Source organism: Onychostoma macrolepis, chromosome 05, assembly GCF_012432095.1.
Source record: "Onychostoma macrolepis isolate SWU-2019 chromosome 05, ASM1243209v1, whole genome shotgun sequence".
NCBI lineage: Eukaryota > Metazoa > Chordata > Actinopteri > Cypriniformes > Cyprinidae > Onychostoma > Onychostoma macrolepis.
This window is the reverse complement of record NC_081159.1, coordinates 22,012,170-22,025,753: the sequence shown is the minus strand read 5'-3', so window position 1 is coordinate 22,025,753 and position 13,584 is coordinate 22,012,170. Positions and strand designations below refer to the sequence as shown.

General features: G+C 35.6%; 1 protein-coding gene across 3 annotated transcripts in view; it reads left to right on the top strand.

Annotated features, from left to right (window-relative positions):
- Positions 1-13,584, top strand: part of unc5db (unc-5 netrin receptor Db) — a 164,834-nt gene that overhangs the window by 119,898 nt on the left and 31,352 nt on the right. For all 3 annotated transcript variants that reach the window (XM_058775723.1, XM_058775722.1, XM_058775721.1), the window contains exons 6-8: positions 3,460-3,627; positions 5,206-5,370; positions 5,868-5,900. In XM_058775723.1, coding sequence (XP_058631706.1) covers positions 3,460-3,627; positions 5,206-5,370; positions 5,868-5,900 — 366 coding nt within the window. The remainder of the gene's footprint in view (positions 1-3,459; positions 3,628-5,205; positions 5,371-5,867; positions 5,901-13,584) is intronic.

The window sequence follows — 13,584 nt, the reverse complement described above, 5'->3', positions numbered from 1 at the left end:
CCTTCCAGCGTGTCTTTAGCATTCAGTTCAAAAGCCAGCATCTCTGATGGTATGGGAGTACATAAGTGCATACGGTATGGGCAGCTTGCATGTTTTGGAAGGCACTATGAATGCTGAAAGGTATATAAAGGTTTTAGAGCAACATATGCTCCCCTCCAGACGACGTGTATGTCAGCAGGACAATGTAAAACCACATACTGCAGCTATTACAACAGCATGGCTTTGTAGTAGAAGAGTCCGGGTGCTGAATTGGCCTGCCTGCAGTCCAGATCTTTCACCTATAGTGAACATTTGGCGCATCATTAAACAAAAAATACGTCAAAGACGACCATGAACTCTTCAGCAGCTGGAAACCTATATCAGGCAAGAATGGGACCAAATTACAAAACAAAAACTCCAGAAACTCCAGAAACTCATAACCTCAATGCCCAGACGTCTTCAAACTGTTTTGAAAAGAAGAGAAGATGCTACACCATGGTAAACTTCCCCCCTGTTCCAACTATTTTGAGAACTGTAGCAGGCATCAAATTTGAAATGAGCTCATGTTGTGCATAAAATTGTAAAATTTCTCAGTTTAAACATTTGTTATGTTATCTATCTTCTATTGTGAATACAATATTGGCTCATGTGATTTGAAAGTCTTTTAGTTTTCTTTTTATTCAAATTTAAAAAAACGTCCCAACATTTCCGGAATTCAGGTTGTATGACATGTAATAAAGTGAATGGGTATTGGTAAAATTTTTGAGTATTGTGAGGGTTGAAAGGCACTCTTAGGTTGATACTGACCCAGATATGTAATTATCTACTACTCCATTGTTGGTTTTTGATGTAGACAGTTTGGGAAGATAAGATTGGAAAAATCTATCTGAAAATAGGAAGTATATAGTCTTTGCAGCAGGTCCTATTTTCTTTTATCTTGCATCATTTTGTTCATGGTTTTCAGAGTTGTGGACTCGAGTCGCATGACTTGAGACTTGACTCTGATTCGAGTCCCAAATTTGAGGACTTGCGACTCTTCTGATCAATATAGGCTGGTTACTGAAGCGTATGATCACACTATGATTAGTGTGTATTGAAACAGCAGTAGCTAATAATAGGCTAAACCTTTCAAACATAATTAGATTTTTTTTTTCAGGTCAAACGCTTGTATGTAGCCTATAGATATAAATTTCACTCTATTCTTCCTGTTTACCAGCCACTCACTTTCATATCTTTCAAAAGAAATGGATGAATTCACGTGTTGCAAATCTGACAGCTCTTACAGCGCACATATAGCCCTTAAACTAAGCCGTCAACTGTGATCATTATGAACTTGTTTATAACACAAAATACATTTTCTAACATATATTTGTGTATCTGAATAGCTACAGTTTTGCCGTGGATAATTTTGCATGCCTCATTTCTTAAACCTGCTATAGGCTAGTGAACGATGTGGTGCCAGACATGTTTGGTTTAGGCTTGTGACAAAGAGACATGTAACTCGTAAACTTAACATATATTAACTCAACCCCTAGAATTATTAAAATATTAATATTTTATTTTGAATGAAGAATAACAAAGACAGTGCAGCGCCATGATTAGGCTATAACTAGGCTATTATTGCGCTCGTCTCCGTGACAGCATGAAATTTGAATAATTTGTTATTATCAATATTTGTTGAAGGAATAGCCTATATAAGAACATTAATAATATAGAGAAATAAGAAAACACATCATCCAATCCATCTTTTAAACCCTTTCACCGATGGTTTCTTATTTTTATTTAACATTTGTATTGGCTATATTATTGTTATATATTTACTTTTCCGCTTCATTTCATGTATCTCTTAATTAAGGTTCTGTATCAACGGATCAGTTTAGGACTTAAAGTACCATAAATGTTTTGTAAATACTATAAATAATACCCGACAATCATGTCAATAAAGCTATGTCTATTTCTGTAGACCTACGTCAGTAGTTGGCGATAAATGAGCGTCTGTATTACATATTAGCAAGTTATTAAATATTTGACTCAATTGATTCGTTAAAATCACTGAATTGTTAACAAATGAAACAGTGGACTTAAAAGGAATTATTCATTCACTTAGGCCTATATTTGTTCACAAACAATGATTCATTCCTCAATGAAACACCACTAATTATTATATCTTTATAATTATACGTACTATAGACTATTAATGGCTTTAAATTTACAGTAGTAATTAATACAGAGACACTCATTTGGGCAAATGGCACTAATGACTTGTTTAGGACTTGAAGCTTAAAGTTGTAGGACTTGCAACTCGACTTGGACTTGCTCGTCTTGACTCGGGACTTGACTTGGGATTTATCTGTCTTGACTCAGGACTTGACTCGAGACTTGAATGCAAAGACTCGAGACTTACTTGTGACTTGAAAGACTTGGTCCCACCTCTGATGGTTGTTGAGTATGAGGGTGTGCCACTCAAACGGTCCATGTAGGTATTTGATTAGATAGAGAGACTTTTGACATTAACAAAAAGTCGATAAGCCTGTTTATTTTGCTTTATAACTATGCACGATTAAACAACTGGTCAAAAGTTCGAACTTTTAAAAATGTTTTTGAAATGTCTCTTTGAAAAATCTTATGCACCCTACATTTTTAATGGTACTGTATACTGAAAATTCAACTTTGCCATCACAGGAATAAATTATTTATTAAAATGTATTCAAATAGAAAACAATTATTTTAAATTGCAATAATATTTCACAATATTATTGTATTGTATTGTATTGTATTCACCGAATAAAATACAGCTTTGGTGAGCGTAAGAGACTTCTTTTAAAAACGTCTTTCAAAAAAAAAATTCGTAATGATTTCAAACTTTTGACCGGTAGTGTTTATAATTAGCTGTATTTTATTATTTGCATGTAGCATTCTATTTTCCCTGCTACGTGAGCTTATTAGAACAAATTTGGGTAACACTTTATTTTAGGGTGTCTTAACTAGTTGCTTATTAGCATGCATATTACTAGAATATTAGCCATTTATTAGAACTAATTAAGCACATATTAATGCCTTATTCTACATGACCTTATTCTACATCCCTAATCCTACCCAATACCTAAACTTAAAAACTACCTTACTAAATATTAATTAGTTTTAATTTAATTAAAATATTAATTAATTAGCAAATTAGGAATTTATTGAGGGAAAAGTCGTAGTTAATAGTGAATAAGTGTTCCCTGTTCTAAAGTGTTACCCAAATTTGTGCTAACATTGGTGTTAAAATATTGGCAGTATTATGGGTTGTACATCTAAGACATATCAAAGCTAGACTACAAAAATTTCAAACCACAGATGTAAGAGAAGGTTTTCCTTTAGCCTGTTAGTCATCCTGACCTCTGGGTGTTTTTTTTTTTTTCTGGCAGGGTGAGGGAAAGGTTGTCTCTCAAGTTCAGTTGTTGTCTTATTCAGCGGAAGATCTCTTTGTCTCTGCAGTGAACGGTGGATGGTCTCTGTGGACAGAGTGGTCTCCTTGCAGCGTGAACTGTGGGAGAGGAGTTCAGAAACGATCTCGGACCTGCACTAACCCGGCTCCTCTAAATGGGGGAGTGTTCTGTGAGGGCATGTCTGTGCAGAAGATCACCTGCAATGCACTCTGCCCAGGTCAGAGCCTCATCAACAGCAGCACACCCCTGAGGTGCAGCTTGTCCTCCAGCATCCAAACTCACCGCACTTTTTAGTGTCATGGTAGCACGTAATACCATGTTTTACATTCAGAACACATCAGACATCGTAGTACATTTTCCATTCTGTAATAGTTCAATGTAAGGGTATTATTGTGGGTATTACTGAGGCTTTACTTCATGTATGTAAATGAGACCTTTTGTTCTCTTATGAGAATGAAGAAATAATCTCTAGCTAGTATAATTTTATTAGAAGAGTTATTCATGCTTTATTCAGTTGTTTTCTTGTCTTCATGATATTTAAATCAAGTCTTTTTGATCTGACCACACATGATTACTGTTCGGTTCGCATAATAAGTTTTGATCTTTTCATTTTTTAAATAATTTGTTCACAATTAAGCCTCAAATGAGTGAAACGCATTTAATTTGTTTAATTTTTAATTAATCATGCATATACGGTATGTGATTACAATCAAGTAATTATTTGTAGAAATTAAATTAAGTAGGAAAACATGTTCATAGCATTCTCAATGGGCTTTTAGGTTGTGTTGAAAAAAAAAAAATTATTCCTTTGATTAAAAATCCTGTCAGTTATTAGTATAAAATGTATAAAATTTGTTGTCACTACACTGGTCAAATTATCAAATGTTAATTAAATGACACAATATACCATGTTGATTAATTGTTTATAATTAAATTCTCAAAAATATATGTCCAATTAGGTAGAGTTGTTTATTTTCTTCATATTGTGGAAATGCATATAGGCAGCAAAACAATATGAGCCACATAAGTGCCTTTGCATATTCAGTTTGACAGTGTTACGCTACCATACATAAGTTTGATGTTTATAAGATTTTTTAATGTTTTTAAAGTCTTGTGCACTGTAAAATACTGTAAAAACAGTAATACTGTGAAGTTTTGGTTTGAATGTTTTAGTTTTTTTTTATTTTAATGTATTTTAAAATCCAGTTTATTCCCGTGATGCCAAAGCTGAATTTTCAGCAGCCCTTATACTTCAGTGCCACATAATCATTCAGAAATCATTATCAAATTTGATCTGCTTTGATGCTCAAGAAACATTTCTTCTTATCACAGCTGAAAACTGTTTTTTTTTTTCAGATTTCTTTGAATAGGAAGTTCAAAAGAACAGCACTTATTTGAAATAGAAACCTTTTGTAACATCGTATGTTACTTTTAATCAGTTGAATGCGTCTTTGCTGAATAAATGTATTATTTCTAAAAAAAAAAAACTTACTGACCCGAAAGTTTGAACACAACAATGATTTAAACAACACTCTTTATGGCTTAAAAATAATAAGAAGAACAGATTAAAACGGACTGAGCTACAGATAATATTGAGAATTTGATCAGTTGATTTAAAATATGGTAATGTAATGCGTGCATCCCCACCAGTGTGGTCAAGTGCTGGACCATTAAAACACTTTTAATTAAGTTTATGAAGTCTCTAGAAATCTCGTAAGTTCATTGCTGAGTGCAGATAATGCACAGAGCAGCTGTTCACCTTCCTTAAACGGCAACCCCGTTGTGTGCTCTGCAGTGGATGGAGTCTGGGAGGAGTGGAGCGAGTGGACGGTGTGTAGTACGCAGTGTGAGAGGCAGCGATGGAGGGAGTGCAACGCACCACCGCCCCGTCACAGAGGCAAGATGTGTGAGGGAGAGGGTCAAAGCACTGAGAACTGCACGGGAGGACTGTGTACGCAAAGTGAGTATGCGCAAATGCCATAATATGTCATAAACACAGTCATTTAATCGATGTAAACAGCATCGTCGTCATCACATGTTGGTCATGCTGTTTCTCACTTGGTGCTTGACACAAAGCTCAAGTCCGCGGTTTGCGTGTTTTGGGAACTGTGATAATTGTCTGCTAAAAGTGGATGAAAGTGATGGCATCATGCCCCGTGTCCCTCTCAATATCTCCCTCGTAGCTGTTATGATGAGAACCCTCTCTGATTTCTCCTCCTTAATGAAGGATGGAAACATCCTGCAGTCTAAGTGATCCAAAACCATCTGCCAGTAGCTTCCCATGGCAACAATGCTGAGCAACAGTATCCACAGCTGATGTTGGCATAGCCTGCAGTTGGACATCTACCCGTGATGTGAATCAGAGAGCAGATTTGTAATAAGTATTACAGGGATGGACTGTAATTCTCTCTCCCTTTCTTTCTCTCTCTCTCTTGTTCTGTTTCTTTTTCCCTGCAGATGGGAAGCTGATGCATGATGTTAAGCCTCAGAGTGAGTTCCTCCTCCATGTGAATACATAATTGCTGTACAGATGAGGGAATAAAACAACAAAATAAGCTGTTGCTACTGTCGAGTGAACTTCTGTTTGAGTTATTTTATCTTAAATATCCTTTTTTTTTTTTTTTTTAAATGTGTAATAGCTATTTTTTCTCCTTTTTCTTAATTAAGATAAGCTCAGTCCCCTTATATGTCTTCACTTCTACGCTTGGTTACCTGTATCATTATGCTGACAGCAGGTGTCATTTTCAACAAAGTGGAAAAAGATGCAGAAGATTAATTAGCAAGTATTCAATCTGTCTCTCAATTTGAATTTTAGTATGGAAATTGCAAGCCAACTAAAGCATCCACAGCAAATAAACTTTACAAATAAGAGTTTTTGCAATGCAAAAATGGTTGTTGGAAAAGTATGTATTTAAATAATAGACATAGAATATAAAATTAAAGCATAAAATATGTAAAATAATTGGAGAAAAAGAACAACAAAATTAATTTGGTAGTATGTTACCAAATTTTCTCTGCCAGTGGAAAAAAATAATATATATATATATATATATACAGTGAGGAAAATAAGTATTTGAACACCCTGCTGTTTTGCAAGTTCTCCCACTTAGAAATCATGGAGGGGTCTGAAATTGTCATCGAGGTGCATGTCCACTGTGAGAGACATAATCTAAAAAAAAAATCCAGAAATCACAATGTATGATTTTTAACTATTTATTTGTATGATACAGCTGCAAATAAGTATTTGAACACCTGAGAAAATCAATGTTAATATTTGGTACAGTAGCCTTTGTTTGCAATTACAGAGGTCAAACGTTTCCTGTAGTTTTTCACCAGGTTTGCACACACTGCAGGAGGGATTTTGGCCCATTCCTCCACACAGATCTTCTCTAGATCAGTCAGGTTTCTGGCCTGTTGCTGAGAAACACGGAGTTTGAGCTCCTCCAAAGATTCTCTATTGGGTTTAGGTCTGAGACTGGCTAGGCCACGCCAGAACCTTGATATGCTTCTTACAGAGCCACTCCTTGGTTATCCTGGCTGTGTGCTTCGGGTCATTGTCATGTTGGAAGACCCAGCCTCGACCCATCTTCAATGCTCTAACTGAGGGAAGGAGGTTGTTCCCCAAAATCTCGCAATACATGGCCCCGGTCATCCTCTCCTTAATACAGTGCAGTCGCCCTGTCCCATGTGCAGAAAAACACCCCAAAGCATGATGCTACCACCCCATGCTTCACAGTAGGGATGGTGTTCTTGGGATGGTACTCATCATTCTTCTTCCTCCAAACACGTTTAGTGGAATTATGACCAAAAGTTCTATTTTGGTCTCATCTGACCACATGACTTTCTCCCATGACTCCTCTGGATCATCCAAATGGTCATTGGCAAACTTAAGTCGGGCCTGGACATGTGCTGGTTTAAGCAGGGGAACCTTCCGTGCCATGCATGATTTCAAACCATGACGCCTTAGTGTATTACCAACAGTAACCTTGGAAACGGTGGTCCCAGCTCTTTTCAGGTCATTGACCAGCTCCTCCCGTGTAGTTCTGGGCTGATTTCTCACCTTTCTTAGGATCATTGAGACCCCACGAGGTGAGATCTTGCATGGAGCCCCAGTCCGAGGGAGATTGACAATCATGTTTAGCTTCTTCCATTTTCTAATGATTGCTCCAACAGTGGACCTTTTTCACCAAGCTGCTTGGCAATTTCCCGTAGCCCTTTCCAGCCTTGTGGAGGTGTACAATTTTGTCTCTAGTGTCTTTGGACAGCTCTTTGGTCTTGGCCATGTTAGTAGTTGGATTCTTACTGATTGTATGGGGTGGACAGGTGTCTTTAAGCAGCTAACGACCTCAAACAGGTGCATCTAATTTAGGATAATAAATGGAGTGGAGGTGGACATTTTAAAGGCAGACTAACAGGTCTTTGAGGGTCAGAATTCTAGCTGATAGACAGGTGTTCAATACTTATTTGCAGCTGTATCATACAAATAAATAGTTAAAAATCATACATTGTGATTTCTGGATTTTTTTTAGATTATGTCTCTCACAGTGGACATGCACCTACGATGACAATTTCAGACCCTCCATGATTTCTAAGTGGGAGAACTTGCAAAATAGCAGGGTGTTCAATACTTATTTTCCTCACTGTATATATATATACCATTTTCTCAGTAAATATATTTCTAAAGGTGCTGTTGACATGAAACGCTGTTGACACGACCAAGTGCTCCTCGCAAGATTTCTGACAGAGGAGTGAAAAGAATTATCAGAAGAGTTGTCCAAGAGCCAAGGATCACTTGGGGAGAGCTTCAGAAAGACCTGGAATTAGCATGTATAATTGTATCAAAGAAGACAATAAGTAATGCACTCAACCGCCGTGGCCTATATGCACGCTCACCACGCAAGGCTCTATTGCTGAAGAAATAGCATGTTGAAGCTTGTTAAAAGTTTGCTGCTCAACATTTAGACAATCCTGTGAAATACTGGCAGAATATAGTCTGGTCAGATGAGACAATAATTGTACTTTTGGATGCCATAAGACACACCATGGTTGGAGGTCAAATGGCACTGCACATCACCCCAAAACATCATGGTGTAGCACTGGCAAAATTCATATAGTTGAAGGAAGGATGAATGGAAAAATGTACCGAGACATTCTTGATAAAAATCTGCTGCCATCTACCAGGATGATGAAGATGAAATGAGGATGGATATTTCAGCAAGACAGTGATCCCAAACACACAGCCAATAAAACCCTCAGTTGGTTTCAGGGAAAGAAAGTAAAGCTGCTAGAATGACCAGCCAATCACTTGACTTGAATCCAATAGAAAATCTATGGAAAGAACTAAGTTTAGAGTTCATAGAAGAGGCCCATGGAACCTTCAAGATTTGAAGACTGTGTGGAAGAATGGGCCAAAATCACACCTGAGCAATGCATACGACTAGTTTCTCCATACAGGAGGCATATTGAAGCTGTCATTACCAACAAAGGCTTTTGTACGAATTATTAAATAAATTTCAGTAAGCGTGTTCAATACTTTTTCCCTGGGTCATTCCATTTTATTACACAGAACTTAATTTATAAACTTATTTGTATTGTTTTCTTTGTATGTATGGATTACTTGGGTTATTACCGACATCTGGTGAAAATTTCATGTCAACAGCACCTTTAGAAATATATTTACTGAGAAAAATTGTGACATGTTCAATACTTATTTTACCCACTTTAAAAATTAACTAATCGCATGTTTTTTTCCTGAAATTAATCGTGATTAATCCCAGCTTAAATTAAACTTTTTAAATATACTTTTATATTGCAATCATTTCACATTTAATCTTCAAATTAATGTAAAAACAACATAAAGACAGTATATTTTTAATATTTGTTTAATGCCATCTTTTTTTATGACTGAAAGCCAGTATCACTGATACCAATACTACTGATGCCTCTATGAAATTGTTCTTCTTTTCCTAATATTTAACCATTGACTATAGCCATTCAACATTACACTATAATTGAGAACTATCAATTTTAATATTTATTAGACTTTAATAAAATAACTTCTAATTTAAGTGAACTTTATACAATCTTCACTTAAACCCATTAAAACAAATGTCATATTTAGCTATCTAAACCCTTGAGCAAGTAGGAAATATACAGAAATTGAATAGTTAAGTTATCAAACACTAATAGTTAAGTTATCAAACACTAAATTCTAAATTAAGTATAGATGAATCCTTAAAGCTATAAGTCACTGATTTACTCTTTTTTTCTTTTCCTTTGATGAACAGACATCACAGCAGCTGGTTATTAGGTTATTTTGGCTGCTATTTCTTTAAGAGCTGCCGCTGCTGAATGTGACGCAGATCTGAGTGTGTGTGTGAGAATGTGTAGTATTAACTTCATCTTCCCTCAGGTATTTGAATTAAGCACCGATAAACACAACAGCTGTTGACCATAGTGTTGTACAAATAAAATAAAAACCAGTAAAAACAATAACATCAGTAAACTCAAAAGATAATTTAACATACAAAGTTTAAAAAGCCAAGGTAAGAATATAGCTGCAAGCAGCAATGGCGGGCCCAAGCCGTCAGCGCAACCGCCACGCCGGTGGCATCAGGAAAACTGTGCCCAGCGGGCACATGCATTACAGTAACCTTGTGGCAGTTTGGTTTTGAGGGATACAGCAATGAAAGGGTTAATCAAAACAATCAAGACATTGAGAGACACACACACATACACGCAACAATATATAAAATTGTTGTAACACTTTCAATAAGGTTTCAGTTATTAACATTAACTATATTAATTAATATGAATAATAATTATATAGCTCTTATTAATGTTAGTCTCTCTCTATTCTCTCTCCTTTCTCTCACACACACACACACACAAACTCACACATAAAGAACAATGTAAATCTTTTGTAACACTTTTCAATAAGATTTTATTTTTTAACATTATATAAGTTAACATTAAGTTAGCATGAACAATAATTTTATAGCATTTATGAATCTTGGTTAATGATGTGTTCAAAATTGACTGCTACATTTTTAATTAATTTCTTGTTAATGTACATCAGTTACTGTACCATGAACTAACATAAAGAATTTTTTACTAACACAAAAATATAGTAAAACATGTTGTTCAAACTTAAGTTTGTTAGTTTTGAATTAACTAATGTTAAAAACTATGTTCTTGAACTATACTAGTTAACATGAACAATAATTATATAATATTTATTCATGTTAATTAATGTTAAGTTAAAAATTTATTAATACATTATTAAAATTTAAAGTTGTATCTTAACATTAGTTTATGTTCTGCGAATTAACATAAAATTAATATTTTTAATGTTAGTATTAACTAACATTAAATAAGATTAATAAATGATTTTAAAATATATTGTTCCTTTATAGTTCATGTTAATTAATGTAATAACTTGTTAACCAAAGAGACCTTCATGTAAATTGTTACCAATACTTTTTCTATTCTATTCTATTCTATTCTATTCTATTCTATTCTATTCTATTCTATTCTATTCTATTCTATTCTATCACTATAAATAAAAAATAAAAATTATATATATATGTAAAAGAAAATTGACAGTACAGAACATTTCAGCTGATTCTATGCATTACTTTTCATTCTGATAGACATACAGGCAGCTCTTGAAATGTAATGCTATCCTTGGTATTACACTCTTGGTATTAACTAACATTAAATAATATTAATAAATTATTTTAAATTATATTGTTCCTTTTTAGTTCATGTTAATTAATGTAATAACTTATGTTAACCAAAGAGACCTTAATGTAAATTGTTACAAATACTTTTAATATTCTATAACTATTAAAAAAAAAAAAAATTATATATATATATATATATATGTGTGTGTGTGTGTGTGTGTGTAAAGATACTGAGAATACAGAGCATTTCAGCTGATTCTATGCATTCTTTTTCATTCTTATACAAAGACAGGCAGCTCATGAAAAATAAGGTCATGCCTCCATCTGGTGGTCATCCTTGGTATTACACTCTTCACCTTTAAACCAATTTCAGTGATAGTTTTAATTGTTTTGTGGCCCCTGAGCATGATACATTTTTGAAACTAAGCATGTTTCCTCAGAATGATTTGTTATATTTATGTAAAAAGTTTTGAAGTGTTTGGAAACTGCACTTTAAAGATATAAGAAAATTACTGCTATTTGTTTTACTGTTACTTTAATAAATCACCATTACCACACCGTTCGAGATATCCTAAATCCGTCTGCAATTTAAAATCTTCAGTATATTGGCATCATGTTGACAAAGTTTGGTGTGAACTACTTGTTTCTGCTTGGAGGAGTATGAATTTGTTTACAGCCTGTTTTCTTAAAAAACAAACATTCAAATAAAAATAGCCGACTTCCTGTTGGTCGTAGCTAATGACTGTAAATTAGAAAGTTGTCCGGCTTAATAAAAACAATTTATGTACGGAGTTTGGCGTCTGTAGCTAAAACTAACCCCCAAACTTTTGACAAAAGGTGGCGCTATAGAGTGCCTCTTCCACGCCCATTTATGAGCTTTTTCCGGTGTCTAACTATCATTAATACGGATATGTGTATTGAGTTTCATGGAATTCTAAGCATGTTATCTGCCTCAAAATAACAAAAAAAAAAAAAAAATTCAACTTTGACATATTACTATGGCAACAATATTTTAGATATCAATATTCCCTTCACAGTTTTACATCGGCCGTGTTTTGTCATTATTCTGATGAAGTTTGAAGCAAATCGGGTAAAAATAAGATGCTGAATTCAAAGCATTTTGAATTTGACACATTTCCTGCTGCCAGTTGGTGGCGCTATAACTTTATCTCATAATAGTCACATCTATTCGATCGGCATCATACAACGAACAAACCCCTCACGTTTGATCAAAATCAGACAATGTATGTGGATGTTATTAGACATTTCGTGTCTCTCATTTTTCACCATAATTCATCACCTCGCCACGGGCAAACCGTTCGAGATATCAAAAATCCCTCCGCAATTTAGCATCCCCAATGTCTTGAGATCATGTTCACCGAGTTTGGTAGCAATCGTATGGAAGTCTTCAGAGGAGTATTTCAAATTCCAGAGCATGAGCTTTTCAAACAGCCCTAAATAGCCGACTTCCTGTTGGGCGGAGCCTATGACATGTAGCGCAAAAGTTGTTCGGCTCAATGAGATCTATATGTGTACCGAGTTTCATATTAATACGTGCAGGTATGTGTGAGCTAGACATCATGTTTTCAGACTGTGTTCTAGGGGTCGCTGTAGAGCCCCTGTGCCACTCCCGGGTCCCAGCCTCTGCGGCGTCCTAATGACCGCAGATTCCAACGTGTGTGCAAATTTTCAAGAGTTTTTGAGCACGTTAAGGCCCCCAAAAAACCCCGGATAGTCGGAAAAAAATAATAATAATAATCCTGAAGGAAACAAGAGGGCCCTCGCCATTCTGGCTTGGACCCTAAAAATAAGATTTCAGTTTAGTTTTAAAGAGAGAATTTGAAGCTTTCACAGATAAAGGAAGGTTATTCCATAGCCTCGGTCCAACTATTGCATATAGTAAAAGGTAGATAGTATGTTTTCTAGCTGGATGTTGTGCTTACGATCAATAATCACGCTTTTGCATTCGACCAAACTGATTTGCAGAAATCAAAACACGAGTCCCGCTCGCTTTAAAGCGGGAGCGACTAGGCGGCAGAGGATTCCGCTTGGTCTTAAAGCCTTCCTTGTGCGGATACGTTCGCAATTCAATGCTTTGGACAAATAATACTTTATTTGTTATTTGTATAGTCCAGGTGGTCATACGGCATATGCCTGCAAATACGGGACAAACTGATGCCTTAAATAAGGGACGATTGCTTATTATACAGAATGGTTGGCAACCCTAAAAATGCAAAAGAGAATTGACTCGGGGGCCCCTAGTGTTCGGGGCCCTGGGCTGCAGCCCATGTTTCTTTAGTGATGCTCTTGCGGTGTTTGGATACTCTTATCACAGATGAAGTGAATGGGCTTGTTTGAGATGAGCAAAATCTGCGCAGAACCGATCACCGGTGATCGCCGCGAGGTGCATGCCGGTTAGAAAAGTGTCCCCGTTATGTCCGCCTTGCTCTGATGTCATGCTGACGTGTGACAAAAAACTCTCGCGACAT